The sequence below is a fragment of the Mus pahari genome, chromosome 12 (assembly GCF_900095145.1).
Source record: "Mus pahari chromosome 12, PAHARI_EIJ_v1.1, whole genome shotgun sequence".
NCBI lineage: Eukaryota > Metazoa > Chordata > Mammalia > Rodentia > Muridae > Mus > Mus pahari.
This window is the reverse complement of record NC_034601.1, coordinates 52,284,160-52,297,363: the sequence shown is the minus strand read 5'-3', so window position 1 is coordinate 52,297,363 and position 13,204 is coordinate 52,284,160. Positions and strand designations below refer to the sequence as shown.

General features: G+C 36.1%; 2 protein-coding genes across 2 annotated transcripts; both read left to right on the top strand.

Annotated features, from left to right (window-relative positions):
• Window positions 1-300: 300 nt before the first annotated feature.
• Window positions 301-3,077, top strand: LOC110329920 (olfactory receptor Olfr180). The gene is made up of 2 exons (XM_021209857.1): window positions 301-477; window positions 2,114-3,077. Exons 1-2 carry the CDS (start codon window positions 425-427, stop codon window positions 3,075-3,077), a joined length of 1,017 nt encoding a protein of 338 aa, XP_021065516.1. The 5' UTR covers window positions 301-424.
• An 8,872-nt stretch (window positions 3,078-11,949) lies between these two features.
• On the top strand, window positions 11,950-12,879 carry LOC110329927 (olfactory receptor Olfr180-like). Its single transcript, XM_021209868.1, has one exon. The coding sequence runs from the start codon at window positions 11,950-11,952 to the stop codon at window positions 12,877-12,879; it is 930 nt and encodes a 309-aa protein (XP_021065527.1).
• Window positions 12,880-13,204: the final 325 nt, after the last annotated feature.

Genomic DNA, 13,204 nt, shown 5'->3' with positions numbered 1-13,204 from the left:
ATTTCTCTTACCTCTAACAAAGGTGTTTGTTTATTTTAATCATGGTTTGGGAACCAGCGTCTCAGATTAAATCTCTGCAGAAATACCTACTGCCAATGCCAAAGAACTCCCTTTAGAATCAATGTTTGTTCTGCTTAACTTTTGCCCTGAAGATAACATAATAATTATCACTGCCTATGAGCCATGTGTCCTAGATTTTCATAAATTATTCCCCAATGGNTTAAGGCCTCTGTAAAGATCACATGATTCTGTTTAGTCATATAATATGATGGTTATTGAACTCGTAGTATGTGGATGGGTTTCAAATTCATTCCTATATACAAAGAAGCAAATCTAAAATAAGTGTATAATTTTACATTTTGTCTACTTATGTTTGGTTTGTCTCTGAACTGAAGACATACTGAAATAGAAAATGCAGCAGTAAATGGTTTGTTTTGTGAGGGCAAAGACACCACAGTTTTGTCAGCAAATGCACAGGTAAGCTATCAACAACTCTCAAGAAATAACTCTAGGGTGGAGAGTGAAATTCTTTTTCAGATTTAGTTTAACAATTATGTTTGGCACTAGAGAGGCATTTTCCCATAGAGAAATGAATTTTACATAACATGTTCTAATACAATATTTTTAAAAATAAAATTACATTGGCTCAATTAAATATGAACATGCCTATTTGATTTTGCAGTATATGTTGATGAAATCAATGTTTTGTAGTGCTAAAAAGTTTTTTTAAATAACAAAATTTGAAAATTAATGATATTTAAATTATAAACAACAATTTATCTTATTAGTTTAATTATAAGATATTAGTGACACAGTGCAAGAAACCTTTCTATATTATGGGAGTGAATAACAAAACAGTGTGTTATGTTCAGTCTAGACAATAGAAACTAAGGAAACAGTAATTGCAGTGTGATTTTAAAGTAAGGCTGTTTAAAAACTATTATAGGCTATTCTTTAAAAATTGTCCATTGAAACTCTCTTAAAGCCAGAGAGTACTAGGAATTCCTAGAAGAAAAATGATCATAACTGTAAAAGTGCATTCTGTTTCTGGATTTAAATATTTCAATATTATTTAGGCCAAACTAAAATTTAATAAGTTTGGGTAGCTATTGATTTCTAACATATAAGTTAGGAAGAAAAGAATTTAAAGTTTAAATAATCATATACATGTAAAACCTTTATTGAACTCAATATAGAAAAACATTGATTCACCATGACAATATTTTAAAGTTCACAGAAGATATATAACATATACATTTCAATGTGTTCACTGTGTGCAGATACTTCATTACTAAGACACATGACAAAAAACACATCTAGAACACTGACAACCTGGCAGAAAATATTAAGAAATGGGGATGATTAAGACTAGAAGTAATTCTATGGAAATCTGTCAGACAAGGTAGAGTAAGGTCAAATTATGCTAAAAATCAATAAAGAAATTATTTTAAAAGAAAATGATCATATTATATAATCCTTTCCAATCTTTTGGGGGTCGGGTAATCCTGGCTGTCCTGGAACATGCTCTGTAGACCAGCATGGCCTGAAACTGTGCGACCTACCACCTCTGCTTTCAAGTCCTGGTATTAAAAGCATGTTTCACCATGAAAGTTACAATTTTATCCAATCTTAGAAAATAATTTAACTTTCATTTAAAGTAACCTACAGTAATATTAGCTGGAAAATGTAATTAAGACAAAAACATTTTCAAATTCATTCTAGTTCTATCAAGTTTTACAGACTAGCCATTCAAAATTTAAATGGTAATTTACCTTTAAACATTTTATTGACCACAGAATAAAATATTTTTTGGAAAGTAAGTTACTGTCAAAGCAGAGTTTCAATATTGAAAAATAAAAAAATCACATATGTTCACCGTAAACTTATATAGAGCTATTCAAATATCCATGTAAAGTATCTAAGAGTTTGCTCAACAAATATCTCAAGACAATACCCAGGTGCACAATCTATGTGTGATTTCCTGTCATAGTACAAAACATACCATGACATATATCAGGGAAGAGCCATGCATGTTCACTGCAGCTAGAGCTAGAGAATAGAGACATGTTCTGTCTGCAATATCACATTTCCTAACAATTTTTTTGTCGAGCAGAAAAATGAGAATAGAGAAGACAAATCATTCTTTGACCACACAATTCATCCTGGTGGGATTCTCAGATCACCCAGACTTGAAGACACTTCTGTTCCTGCTGTTCTCTACCATCTATGTGGTCACTATGGTGGGGAATCTTGGGCTAGTGGCCTTGATCTACATGGAGCCTCGTCTCCACACACCCATGTACATCTTTCTGGGCAANCTGGCTCTGATGGACTCCTGCTGCTCCTGTGCCATCACTCCCAAGATGCTAGAGAACTTCTTTTCTGTGGACAGAAGGATTTCTCTCTATGAGTGCATGGCACAGTTCTATTTTCTCTGTCTTGCTGAAACTGCAGACTGCTTTCTTCTGGCAGCGATGGCNTATGACCGCTATGTGGCCATATGCAACCCACTGCAGTACCACACCATGATGTCCAAGAGGCTCTCCATTCAGATGAGCATAGGCACATTTGTAGCCAGTAATCTGATTTCTATTCTTCATGTAGGGTGTCTCTTAAGGTTAACTTTCTGTAAATCAAATCGCATTGATCATTTCTTCTGTGATATTCTTCCCCTGTATAGACTCTCCTGTACAGACCCATTTATCAATGAATTAATGATATATATTTTTTCAATGCCAATTCAATTTCTTACCATTACCACTGTCTTGGTCTCTTACTTCTGCATTCTTCTCACTATTTTCAGGATGAAGTCCAAAGATGGGAGAGGAAAAGCACTCTCTACCTGTGCATCCCACTTTTTTTCTGTGTCAATATTCTATGCCTGTCTTCTCATGTATATTAGACCATTTGATGACAGTAATAAAGACATACCAGTGGCCATATTTTATACAATAATAATTCCTTTGTTAAACCCTTTTATTTACAGCCTGAGAAATACTGAAGTAGTAAATGCTGTTAATAAAGTTATAAAGATGTATACCATTTTTAAACGGTCTTCAGCTTCTGCAGCTCACTAATATTAGTTCATTAGAATGATTTTATTAGTATTAAATAAAGAAAATAAACATGCAATTTATATAAAGTATTAGACTTGAATCATTATACTGTATTTATTAAACAGTATCCTAAGGTAATTCCAGAATAATTTGTCAATTTTTCATCCAAATTTTTAACTCAAATAAGTATATGTAAATTTAATAACTATCATAGCTACTTTTATTACCCTTATTGGATTTTCCAATAGTATAGCTTCAGTAAATAAATATCACATGAGAACTAGATGTTTAAAGGTTTAAGCATATGCTTTGATTAAGATTGTCTGGTTAATTGAACAACTATGCATGACTTTTTTCAATATCCAAAATGTTTAAAATTTCCAGGCAAAAGCTGGGTAGGTAACATTCAGAAATTCTTCCTCTTCCTCTTCCTCTTCCTGTCCCTTCTTTCTGCCATTATTTTCATTCTCTTTAAACAATTTAGAGCTTTACTTCCTTAATAAGGTACACTCTGAGGCTTCAAAAGAAATACATCTAATACAGAAAAACTGTTTTATAATTATAACTACTAGTCTTTAGAAAAATTTTATGTATATTATTAATAGTTAAGTACTATTTAATAATCAAATTATTAATACTTCAGAAATCAATACCATAAAGTCATATCTTTAGCACACTTCCTCAGATTAAGTTTTTAATGATTATTACTTGATTAGGATAAACGCTGTCTGGAAGCTTTGTTCCTGAGAGTGTGTGGTTACTGAGTGAGATCACTCAGTACTTTCCAGTACATTCCTTGCCCTAGATATAGGGAATCATGTCTAATGTACAAATCCTCAAAAGAGAACTAGAGATTATTTCCAAAGTGGTCTTATAAGCTTCTTGTCTACATTTTCTCTCTTTATACTGAAAAATAAAACAAACCATGAATATAAGTCTACACATTGTTATCTCCTTTCTTATTAAATGATCATGTGACTACAGACCTCCATCTTCTTTTAAACATGGAAGTATGCAACCACTTTCTGATTGTATTTGAGTCCTGCTTCAAAACAAAAAACTCATACCAGTTTGGTATCACTGTTGGGCCAAGAACAAGTAGATACATAAGGTCATGGGATCTAAGGAAGAACTGACTACTATTATTCTATTAAATGGGTGTAGTGTAAATGAAGCCCTAATGACTTATTGTTGGACCATAGATCAATAATGCACCTCTCAATTCTAATAAAGAAGCTTCTATTAGCAGTAGATGGTGATTAACACAGAGACACATAAACAGCCAAAGAACAAAGAATAAGAATTGGTAGACTGCTTAGCCCTAAACAAGACATCTATACTGCACACTCTCCTTTCAAAGCTCGGTGATTGCTATAAAAGGGGCAGTATAGAAAGACATCCTTAGTCATCAGGGAAGAGCAGATCAAAGCAACCTTGAAATTCCAACTTATACCAGTCAGAATTGCTGGGGAGGATGTGGAGAGAGGAGAGCATGCCTGCATTGTTGGTGGGATTGTACAACCACTCTGGAAATCAATCGGGCAGCTTCTTAGAAAATTGGGTATAGCTTTATCTGAAGACCCAAGGTACACCAAAAGATACCCCACCATACCACAAGCACACATGGTCCACTATGTTCATAGCAGCCTTATGTTTAATATCCAGAAACTGGAAGCAACTCAAATGTCCCTCAACCAAAGAATGGAAACAGAAAATGTGGTTTGCCTATTAAAAACAAGGACATCATGAATTTTTAGGCAAATAGATGGAACTAGAAAATATTATCTTGAGTGAGGTAACTCAGACCCATGGTATGTCCTCACTGATAAGTGGATACTACCCAAAAATATAGAATACACATGATACATGACACAGGCCCCATGAAATTAAACAAGAAGGAAAGCCCAAGTGAGAATACCTCAGCCTCACTTAGGAAGGGAACAAAATAGTCCTGAGAGGAAGAGGAAGGGATGGAGGTAGGAGAGGGGAGAGGGAAGGGAGTAGGGAGTCAGCATCATGTATGGGGAGAGACATGGAGAGAAGCCCAGAAAGCCAGAAGAATGAATGGAAACATGCTGAGGCTGGGGGTAGGGGTGGAAACTTGTGGGAATATCTAGGAAGTCCCAGAGGCCTGGGATGGGAGAAGTTCCCAGGAATCAATGCAGGTGACCTTAGCCAAAAAAAAAAAAAAAAAAAAAAAAACCCAGTTGATATACAGAACCTGGAACCTGAATAGACCACCTTCAGTAACCAGACATGACACCCGATGAGGTGTTAGAACACCAGTCTGTGTACAAAACGTTCAACACAAAGTTGCTCATATTAAAAAGAAATGCAGAGACAAAAATGGAGTACAATCTAAAGGAATGGCTAACCACTGACAGGCCCAACTTGGGGTCCATCCCACAGGCAAGAACCAATCTCTGACACTATTGCTGATGCTATGTTGTGCTTGCAGACAGGAGCCTAGCATGGCTGCCCTCTGAGAGTCTCTAGCCAGCAGCTGACTGAGACAGAGGTCTATAGCCAAAACATTCGATGGAGGTCAGGGCCCCTATAGATAAGTAAGGTAAAGTACTGAAGGAACTGAAGGGGAAGGCAACCCCACAGAAAGACCAACAGCGTCAACTAACCTGGAACCCTGGGAGCTTGGAGAGACTAAGCCCCCAACCAAAGCATACACTGGCTGGTCTGAGACCCTTGCCATGTATGTAGCAGAGGGTTGCTTTTTCTGCCATCAGTGGGAGAGGATTCACCTAATTCTGTACAGACCAGATTCCCCAGGGTGGGGAGATACAGAGGAGCCACCCTCTCAGAGGCTAAGAGAATTCAGAATATTATAATAGACTACTTTTTATTGGATAGTTTCCTTATTTACATTTCAAATGTTTTCCTCTTTCCAGGTCTTCCATTCAGTAATCTCCAATCCTATCCCCCTCCCCCTGCCTCTATGAGGGTGCTCCCCCACCCACCTACTCACTCCCATCTTTCCACCCTAGCATTCCCCTACACTAGGGTATCAAACACCGGAAGAGATAGAATCTTCAAGGAAAAGGATGCTGAGAAAACAATGTTCACATACAAAAGCTGAATTGCGTCTATATACATCATCCTGCAAAGAGATTCAAGTGAATCAAAGACCTCAATTAGAAGCCCAAAACACTAAAACAGCAGAAAGAAGACATGTGCACCCTACAAGATGCAAGTGTAGAAGACATTGAAACAAGACTCACTCCATGTACAAAAGAATTATGACCAACAACTCACAACTGAGACTCAGAAAACTAAAAAGTTTCAATTAAGAAACCAGTAACTATGGGATGGATCCCCAGGTAGGGCAGTCCCATAAACAACCACCAAACCCAGATACTATTGCATATACCAATAAGATTTTGCTGACAGGACCCTGATATAACTGTCTCCTGTGAGGCTATGCCAGTGTCTGGTGTACTAGCTAGTTTAGTGTCAACTTGACACAGGCTGGAGTTATCACAGAGAAAGGAGTTTCAGTTGGGGAAATGCCTCCATGAGATCCAGCTGTAAGGCATTTTCTCAATTAGTGATCAAGGGGGAGGGTCCCTTGTGGGTGGTGCCATCTCTGGGCTGGTAGTTTTGGTTCTATAAGAGAGCAGGCTGAGCAAGCTAGGGGAGGCAAGCCAGTAAAGAAAATCCCTCCATGGCTTCTGCATCAGCTCCTACTCCCTGACCTGCTTGAGTTCCAGTCCTGACTTCCTTTGGTGATATAAACAACATGGTGTAAGCTGAATAAACCCTTTCCTCCCCAACTTGCTTCTTGGTCATGATGTTTTGTCCAGGAATAAAAAACCCCGACTAAGACACCTGGCAAATACAGAAGTGGATGTTCACAGTCATCTATTGGATGGAGCACAGGGTCCCCAATGAAGGAACTAGAGAAAGTACACAAGGAGCTGAATGGATCTGCAGCCCTATAGGAGAAACAACAATATAAACTAACCAGTACCCTCAGAGCTCGTGTCTCTAGCTACATATGAAGCAGAGGATGGCCTAGTCAGCCAACAGTGGGAGGAGAGGCCCTCCATCTTGTGAACATTGTAGGTCCCAATATAGGAGAATGCCAGGGCCAGGAAGTGGGAGTGGGTAGGTTGGGGAGCAGGGGGGGGGAGGGTATAGGGGATTTTCAGAGAGGAAACTAGGAAAGAGGATAGCATTTGAAATGTAAATGAAGAAAACATCTAATTTTTTTTTTAAAAAAAGAGTTAACAGAAAAAAAAGAAAGAAAAAAGAAAGAACTAAAGAAGAAACCCACAGAATAGAAGCTGCCTATACATCTCACAGAGAACTAATGCCCAGAATACACAAATAATTCAAAATCCAGAGTCAAGGAAATAAATGATGCGGGATTACAGGGCACAAGTGGTCTGATCAGGTAAGTAGAAGAAGGAAGTTCTTTAGGGATAGAATACAGGAGAAGGCAGGAGAGTAAGATAACAGTAAAAATGTCTGAAAAGGCCAGGCAGTGGTGGGCCATGCCTTTAATCCCAGCACTTGGGAGGTAGAGGCAGATGGATTTCTGAGTTCGAGGCCAGCCTGGTCTACAGAGTGAGTTCCAGGACAGTCAGGGCTATACAGAGAAACCCTGTCTCCAAAAACAAAACAAAAAAACAAAAACAAACAAAAACAAAAAACAAAAAAACAAAAAACAAAGCAATCATACTATTAACTAATTTAAAAAACTATAATATATGTAATTATGTGTATAAATATACATACATAGTTTTAATGGATTTTCCACACCTGTGTTGTCAGTAACCGCTTCACAAGACAAAGATCACTTAATAAAAACCTCTGTGCCAGACATTACACTATTAGTTGTTGGTCAGGGCTATCTAATAATTTACTCAAAACATACATACTATTGCTATTGCCCCCAGAGGTCAAAGCTAAGTCCCTATTATTGAAAAAAACAAACAAACAAACAAAAAAAAAAAAACATGGACTTCAGAAACAGGGCACAGAGGTCCCTGACATGACCTGGAACTGACCTGAATGCCGCATCTCTGAAGACTGGATTTCATAGTAACAGAAGACACCATGTAAGCTTCTAAAGGAAATAGGCTGCCAACCCAGGTATGGTATCTATGAATCACAACAACCAACTGGAACAATAACCTTAAGTGCAGTAGTGGCATGTATCAGAGGATCAGGGAGTTGCTGTAATTACTTTTACCTAATGCAAGTATGTTTTACATCAATTATTCTGAAAACGTGTATTTTTCCATTCTGGCAGATTTTGTTTTCTATAGATGGCAACACATTTCTTGTGTACATCAGTTTTCTGATGCCAAAGCTTATGTTCTCTAAATGTTTCTCACAGAAGGCTTATAGGCAATGAATGCTTGAGAATTCTTTCATATATTTGTTCTTTCACTTTTAACATTCTTATGGAGGTATAATTCATGTGAAATTCAGCCTTTTAAATTGCATAATTCCCAAGACATGTTTGGTACAATTTGGTACAATTACCAATGTTAAAATATATTGTATTTCATTATATGTGATATATGCATGTGCATCTATGTCACCTTTGAAAGAAATTTTATAAACAAATTTGTATAAGGAGGTATTTTCTACAATTATCTTAACTCTTATTCCTTCTTGGTTCAATTATTCTTTTTTGAAAGAAATGATTGGATAAAATGTGAGCTTTAAAGGTTCTGCATTCTTTTAAAAAAAATACAGCTAAGAAATACTTCAAAAAGTACTCATTATCCTTAGTAATTAGGGAAATAAAAACTAAACCAACTGAGATTTCATCCCACCCCAGTCAGAACAGTGAAGACAAACTAAACAATTGACAACAAATTCTGCAGCCGGTGTTAGAGGAAGAACTTTCATTCACTGCTGATGGGAATACAAATTGGTGTACTCACTCAGAAATCAACGCAGGGAATCCTCAAAAAAGTAAAAATAAATCTACTGTATGACCCAGCTATAACATTCCTTGACATATATTCAAAAGCACAAATATCAACCTACACCAAAGATAATTGCTCAGCTGTGTTCACTACTGCTCTTTCCAAAGTAGCCATCAAATGAGATTGACCTAAATGTGCTACAACAGAGGAGTGGATAATAAAAATGTCATACATTTACTCAATGAAATAACATTTAGAAATAAATTTATTATTTTATGTGTAAGGGTGTTTTGCCTGTGTGTATGAATATGAATCATGTGAATTCTAGCATGCACAGAGGACAGGACATCAGACCACAAGTATTGGAATTACAGGCTGCTGTGAACCATCATGTATATTCTGGGTATCGAACCCAAGTCATCTGGAAGAACAACAGCAATTACTCTTATTTATTGAACCATTTCTCCAGTCTCCATTGTAATTCTTATTTGGAAAGTAAAATAAAAGGTGTAGTAGGTTCACCTATTTTTAAGAATTTTACTATGTGAGTTGATTGTATTTTTCTGTCCTATAACAGTGAGAAATTGATGTTATCATAAAACAATTTTATATATTATAACATTATATAAAATAATTTAATTATGCATATGCATATCTGTGTGTGGGTATGTGGCTGTGAATGTCAGTGCCTGCAGAGGCCAGATGTGTCACATTCCCTGGGACTGGTGTGGAAGCTGGGATTGAAGTCCTCTGAAGGAGCAGTACAAGCTCTTAACAACTGAGCATGTATCTATCCCTACACATGCATTCTATGTAAATTATTAACAAGCTTCTGTCTATTCTGCTCATACTAGCTACGTTTTTCCTGTCTGTTGCTTTTTATTCACCTGTGGTTACCTCCTAGAGACTGAAGATAGATAACATACTTCTAATGACACTGCACACGTAGGACACACTTACACATAAAATAATAAATTTCGTTTAAAAGGCAACTGGTGGAAAATAATTTGGCATTTTTTCTTATGCTTTCTTGAATAAAATCCCACATAGACTAAGAAATTAGCTATCATGGGCCCAGAGACTTTTAGAAATGCCTATATAAGAGAAAGTAAAATGGATTGAAAGAGCGGAGCAGAGGAAATATCCTAAGTAGAAGATCATGGAGAGGAGCTATGTAAATGAACAGATCCGGGGATAGATTTTCACGTTATACACACGTTTAAACATGAACAGTGGTGAAGAGACTTGCAAAAGTCTGACAACCACAGATGATTAAAATGGTCTCTGAGCTTACATTCTGATTGTTCAAAGCTCGTGGTTCCACAGGACATTGCCAGGTACACCTAAGTGGTTTATACAGCTTAGGGGTTAATATATCCAGCACTCTAGTGTCAGTGCAGGGAAATTCCTTTGGGACTTGATGGGAGACTTTTTTTACTTTGTAGTGTAATGGGCATAATTACTAACATGGACTTATACATCACCCCTGGGATTTTAATGCTGATGAAAAAATGTTAGAGAAGGATACACATATATTCATAAGTTCTGACACTTGTACCACAAAGCAAAGAATATCCTGAGAAAAATACTCTCAGTAAAATCAGGCAAGAGGTATAAGGGCTATTATCTTCCTTTTCGTTTCTTTTTTATCAAATTAACTTCTTTCTTTAAATTTTTTTTCAATACAATATATTTGGCAATATTTTCTCCTCATTCAGGTCTTCCCCAGTTCCTTGACTGTGAGAAGCAGATGTTGTAGACGACTTCAAGAAAACTGCATCATCAAGAGTCTTCTTCAAGGTAATAATGTTATGAGAAAAGGAAAGCTGTCACTTGGATTCATTATTAGGATTTAGAAAATATGATCACCTGGTCAAGATCACTGACAGGAGTTAGGATTGGGATAATTTCTTCTTTTAAATCATCATCTTTATAATTCTGTAGCAATATGCCTCAAAATGCTTTAAGTATAGTTAAAATTATTGAGACATGTGTAAGAAAAATGAAAAGAGATAAATTAAGAAATTATGCAGAAGAAATTGTGCATCTTGTTACTTGATGATAATGTGCCCCATTATTCAAAATATGACACTGGTTTGGTCTAGGAAATTGAGTTAAAATTTGGTTAAACAGTTTCACATACAAAATGATCTCATAGTGTTTAAATATCTTTAATCTGGGAGAGATATGAAGATAATTTTGGCATATTTGTAAGACAACTGATTTTAAAATATTGGGAGGAAGTAAGAGTAATGGAAAAAAATAAAACAAATAAAACAACAAACCAAATCTGAGTAACATAAAATTTTTATGTCTATATATGTTTCCAGAAAAGTATTGAGAAAAATATTCTCAGTAAAATCAGGTAAGAGGTGGAAGAGGTGGAAGAGGTGGAAGAGGTATTCTATCTTATTTCTACTTGTAACATTTGCTGCTAAATATATTACTTACCATTTCTATTCTTTCTACATTTCACCCCATTTTTGTTCTTCTGAATAAGGGAAAGTTATATGAAAGTAGAGGGAGGTATAACACAATAATTAATATGACTTTCTGAAAGGATGAGATTTTAGAATATATGTAAGATCACAAAATACTCTGCTAAGTGAAGCAAAAAACTACATTAAAATTTCTATCTTACCTAACTTTATACATTGCACTTAGTTATTAGAATAAAGAAATTTTCACCATCTTCATTGGATGTTCTGATTATAGAAATGTACACATATGAAGACCATCAAATTAGCACAATTGGCCTTTTTCAATTTACTTATCTATACCATGGAAGTATCAAGTAGTTCAAAGAATTTTAACACTCAAAGATGGTAATGCTTTAAGGAAAAAAGAACTCTGCAAAATAAAAGAGATTCATTGCAAAGACAGTAGGTAATGTTTGAAAAAGGAATTCTCTGTCTGGTATATAAAGCAAAGTGGGAAATAATCAGACCACACCTGCAATCTGACATCCCTATCCATTGTCAACAGAGAAGCTGAAAATGACTGAGGACAACTACTCCTTGACAACAGAGTTCATCCTCATAGGATTCTCAGATTACCCAGACTTGAAGACACCTCTGTTCTTACTGTTCTCTGCCATCTATCTGGTTACCATGGTGGGGAATCTTGGGCTGGTGGCCTTGATCTACATGGCACCTAGTCTCCACACACCCATGTACATCTTTCTGGGCAACCTGGCTCTGATGGACTCCTGNTGCTCCTGTGCCATCACTCCCAAGATGCTAGAGAACTTCTTTTCTGTGGACAGAAGGATTTCTCTCTATGAGTGCATGGCACAGTTCTATTTTCTCTGTCTTGCTGAAACTNCAGNCTGCTTTCTTCTGGCAGCAATGGCCTATGACCGCTATGTGGCCATATGCAACCCACTGCAGTACCACAGCATGATGTCCAAGAAACTCTGCCTTCAAATGACCATAGGAGCCTACATAGCAGGAAACCTACATTCCATGATTCACATAGGGTTCTTGTTCAGGTTAACTTTCTGCAGGTCTCATGTAATCAAGCACTTCTTTTGTGATGTTCTTCCATTATACAGACTCTCATGTGTTGACCCTTATATCAATGAACTGATGATACTCATCTTTTCTGGTTCAGTTCAAACTTTTACCATTACTATAGTCCTCATTTCTTATTTCTGCATCCTTTTTACTATATTCANAATGAAGTCGAGAGAGGGAAGAAGCAAAGCCTTATCTACTTGTGCATCCCACTTTCTGTCTGTGTCAATATTCTATGGGTCTCTCCTCTACATGTATATTCGACCAAGTTCGCTTAATGAAGGGTATAAAGATATACCTGTTGCTATTTTTTATACTCTGGTAATTCCTTTATTAAATCCCTTTATTTATAGTCTGAGAAATAAGGAAGTAATTAATGTGATGAAAAGAACAATGAAGAGACGATTGTAACATTGTGAGAATAGCTTTTTGAAAATGAACTTGAACCTCAAATAAATCTTTGGATACTTATAAAGGGGCAAAAAAGTACAACTTTGTAATGTTTAACATTAAATAATAGAAATACAATATACTTTATTCAAATTTTGTCAAAAGAAATGAGATGATTAAGTTTTACTTCAAAATCTAAGATGTTAGATGTACTAGAAGTCATAGGAGTAATTAGTTCTTGATAATTCCTACAAATGCTAGAAATATATGTTAGTATGTGTAAAGGTAGCTTTTTATTAATTATTGGTAAAACTTTTGATCCCAAATCATAAAATAAAATCTCAAA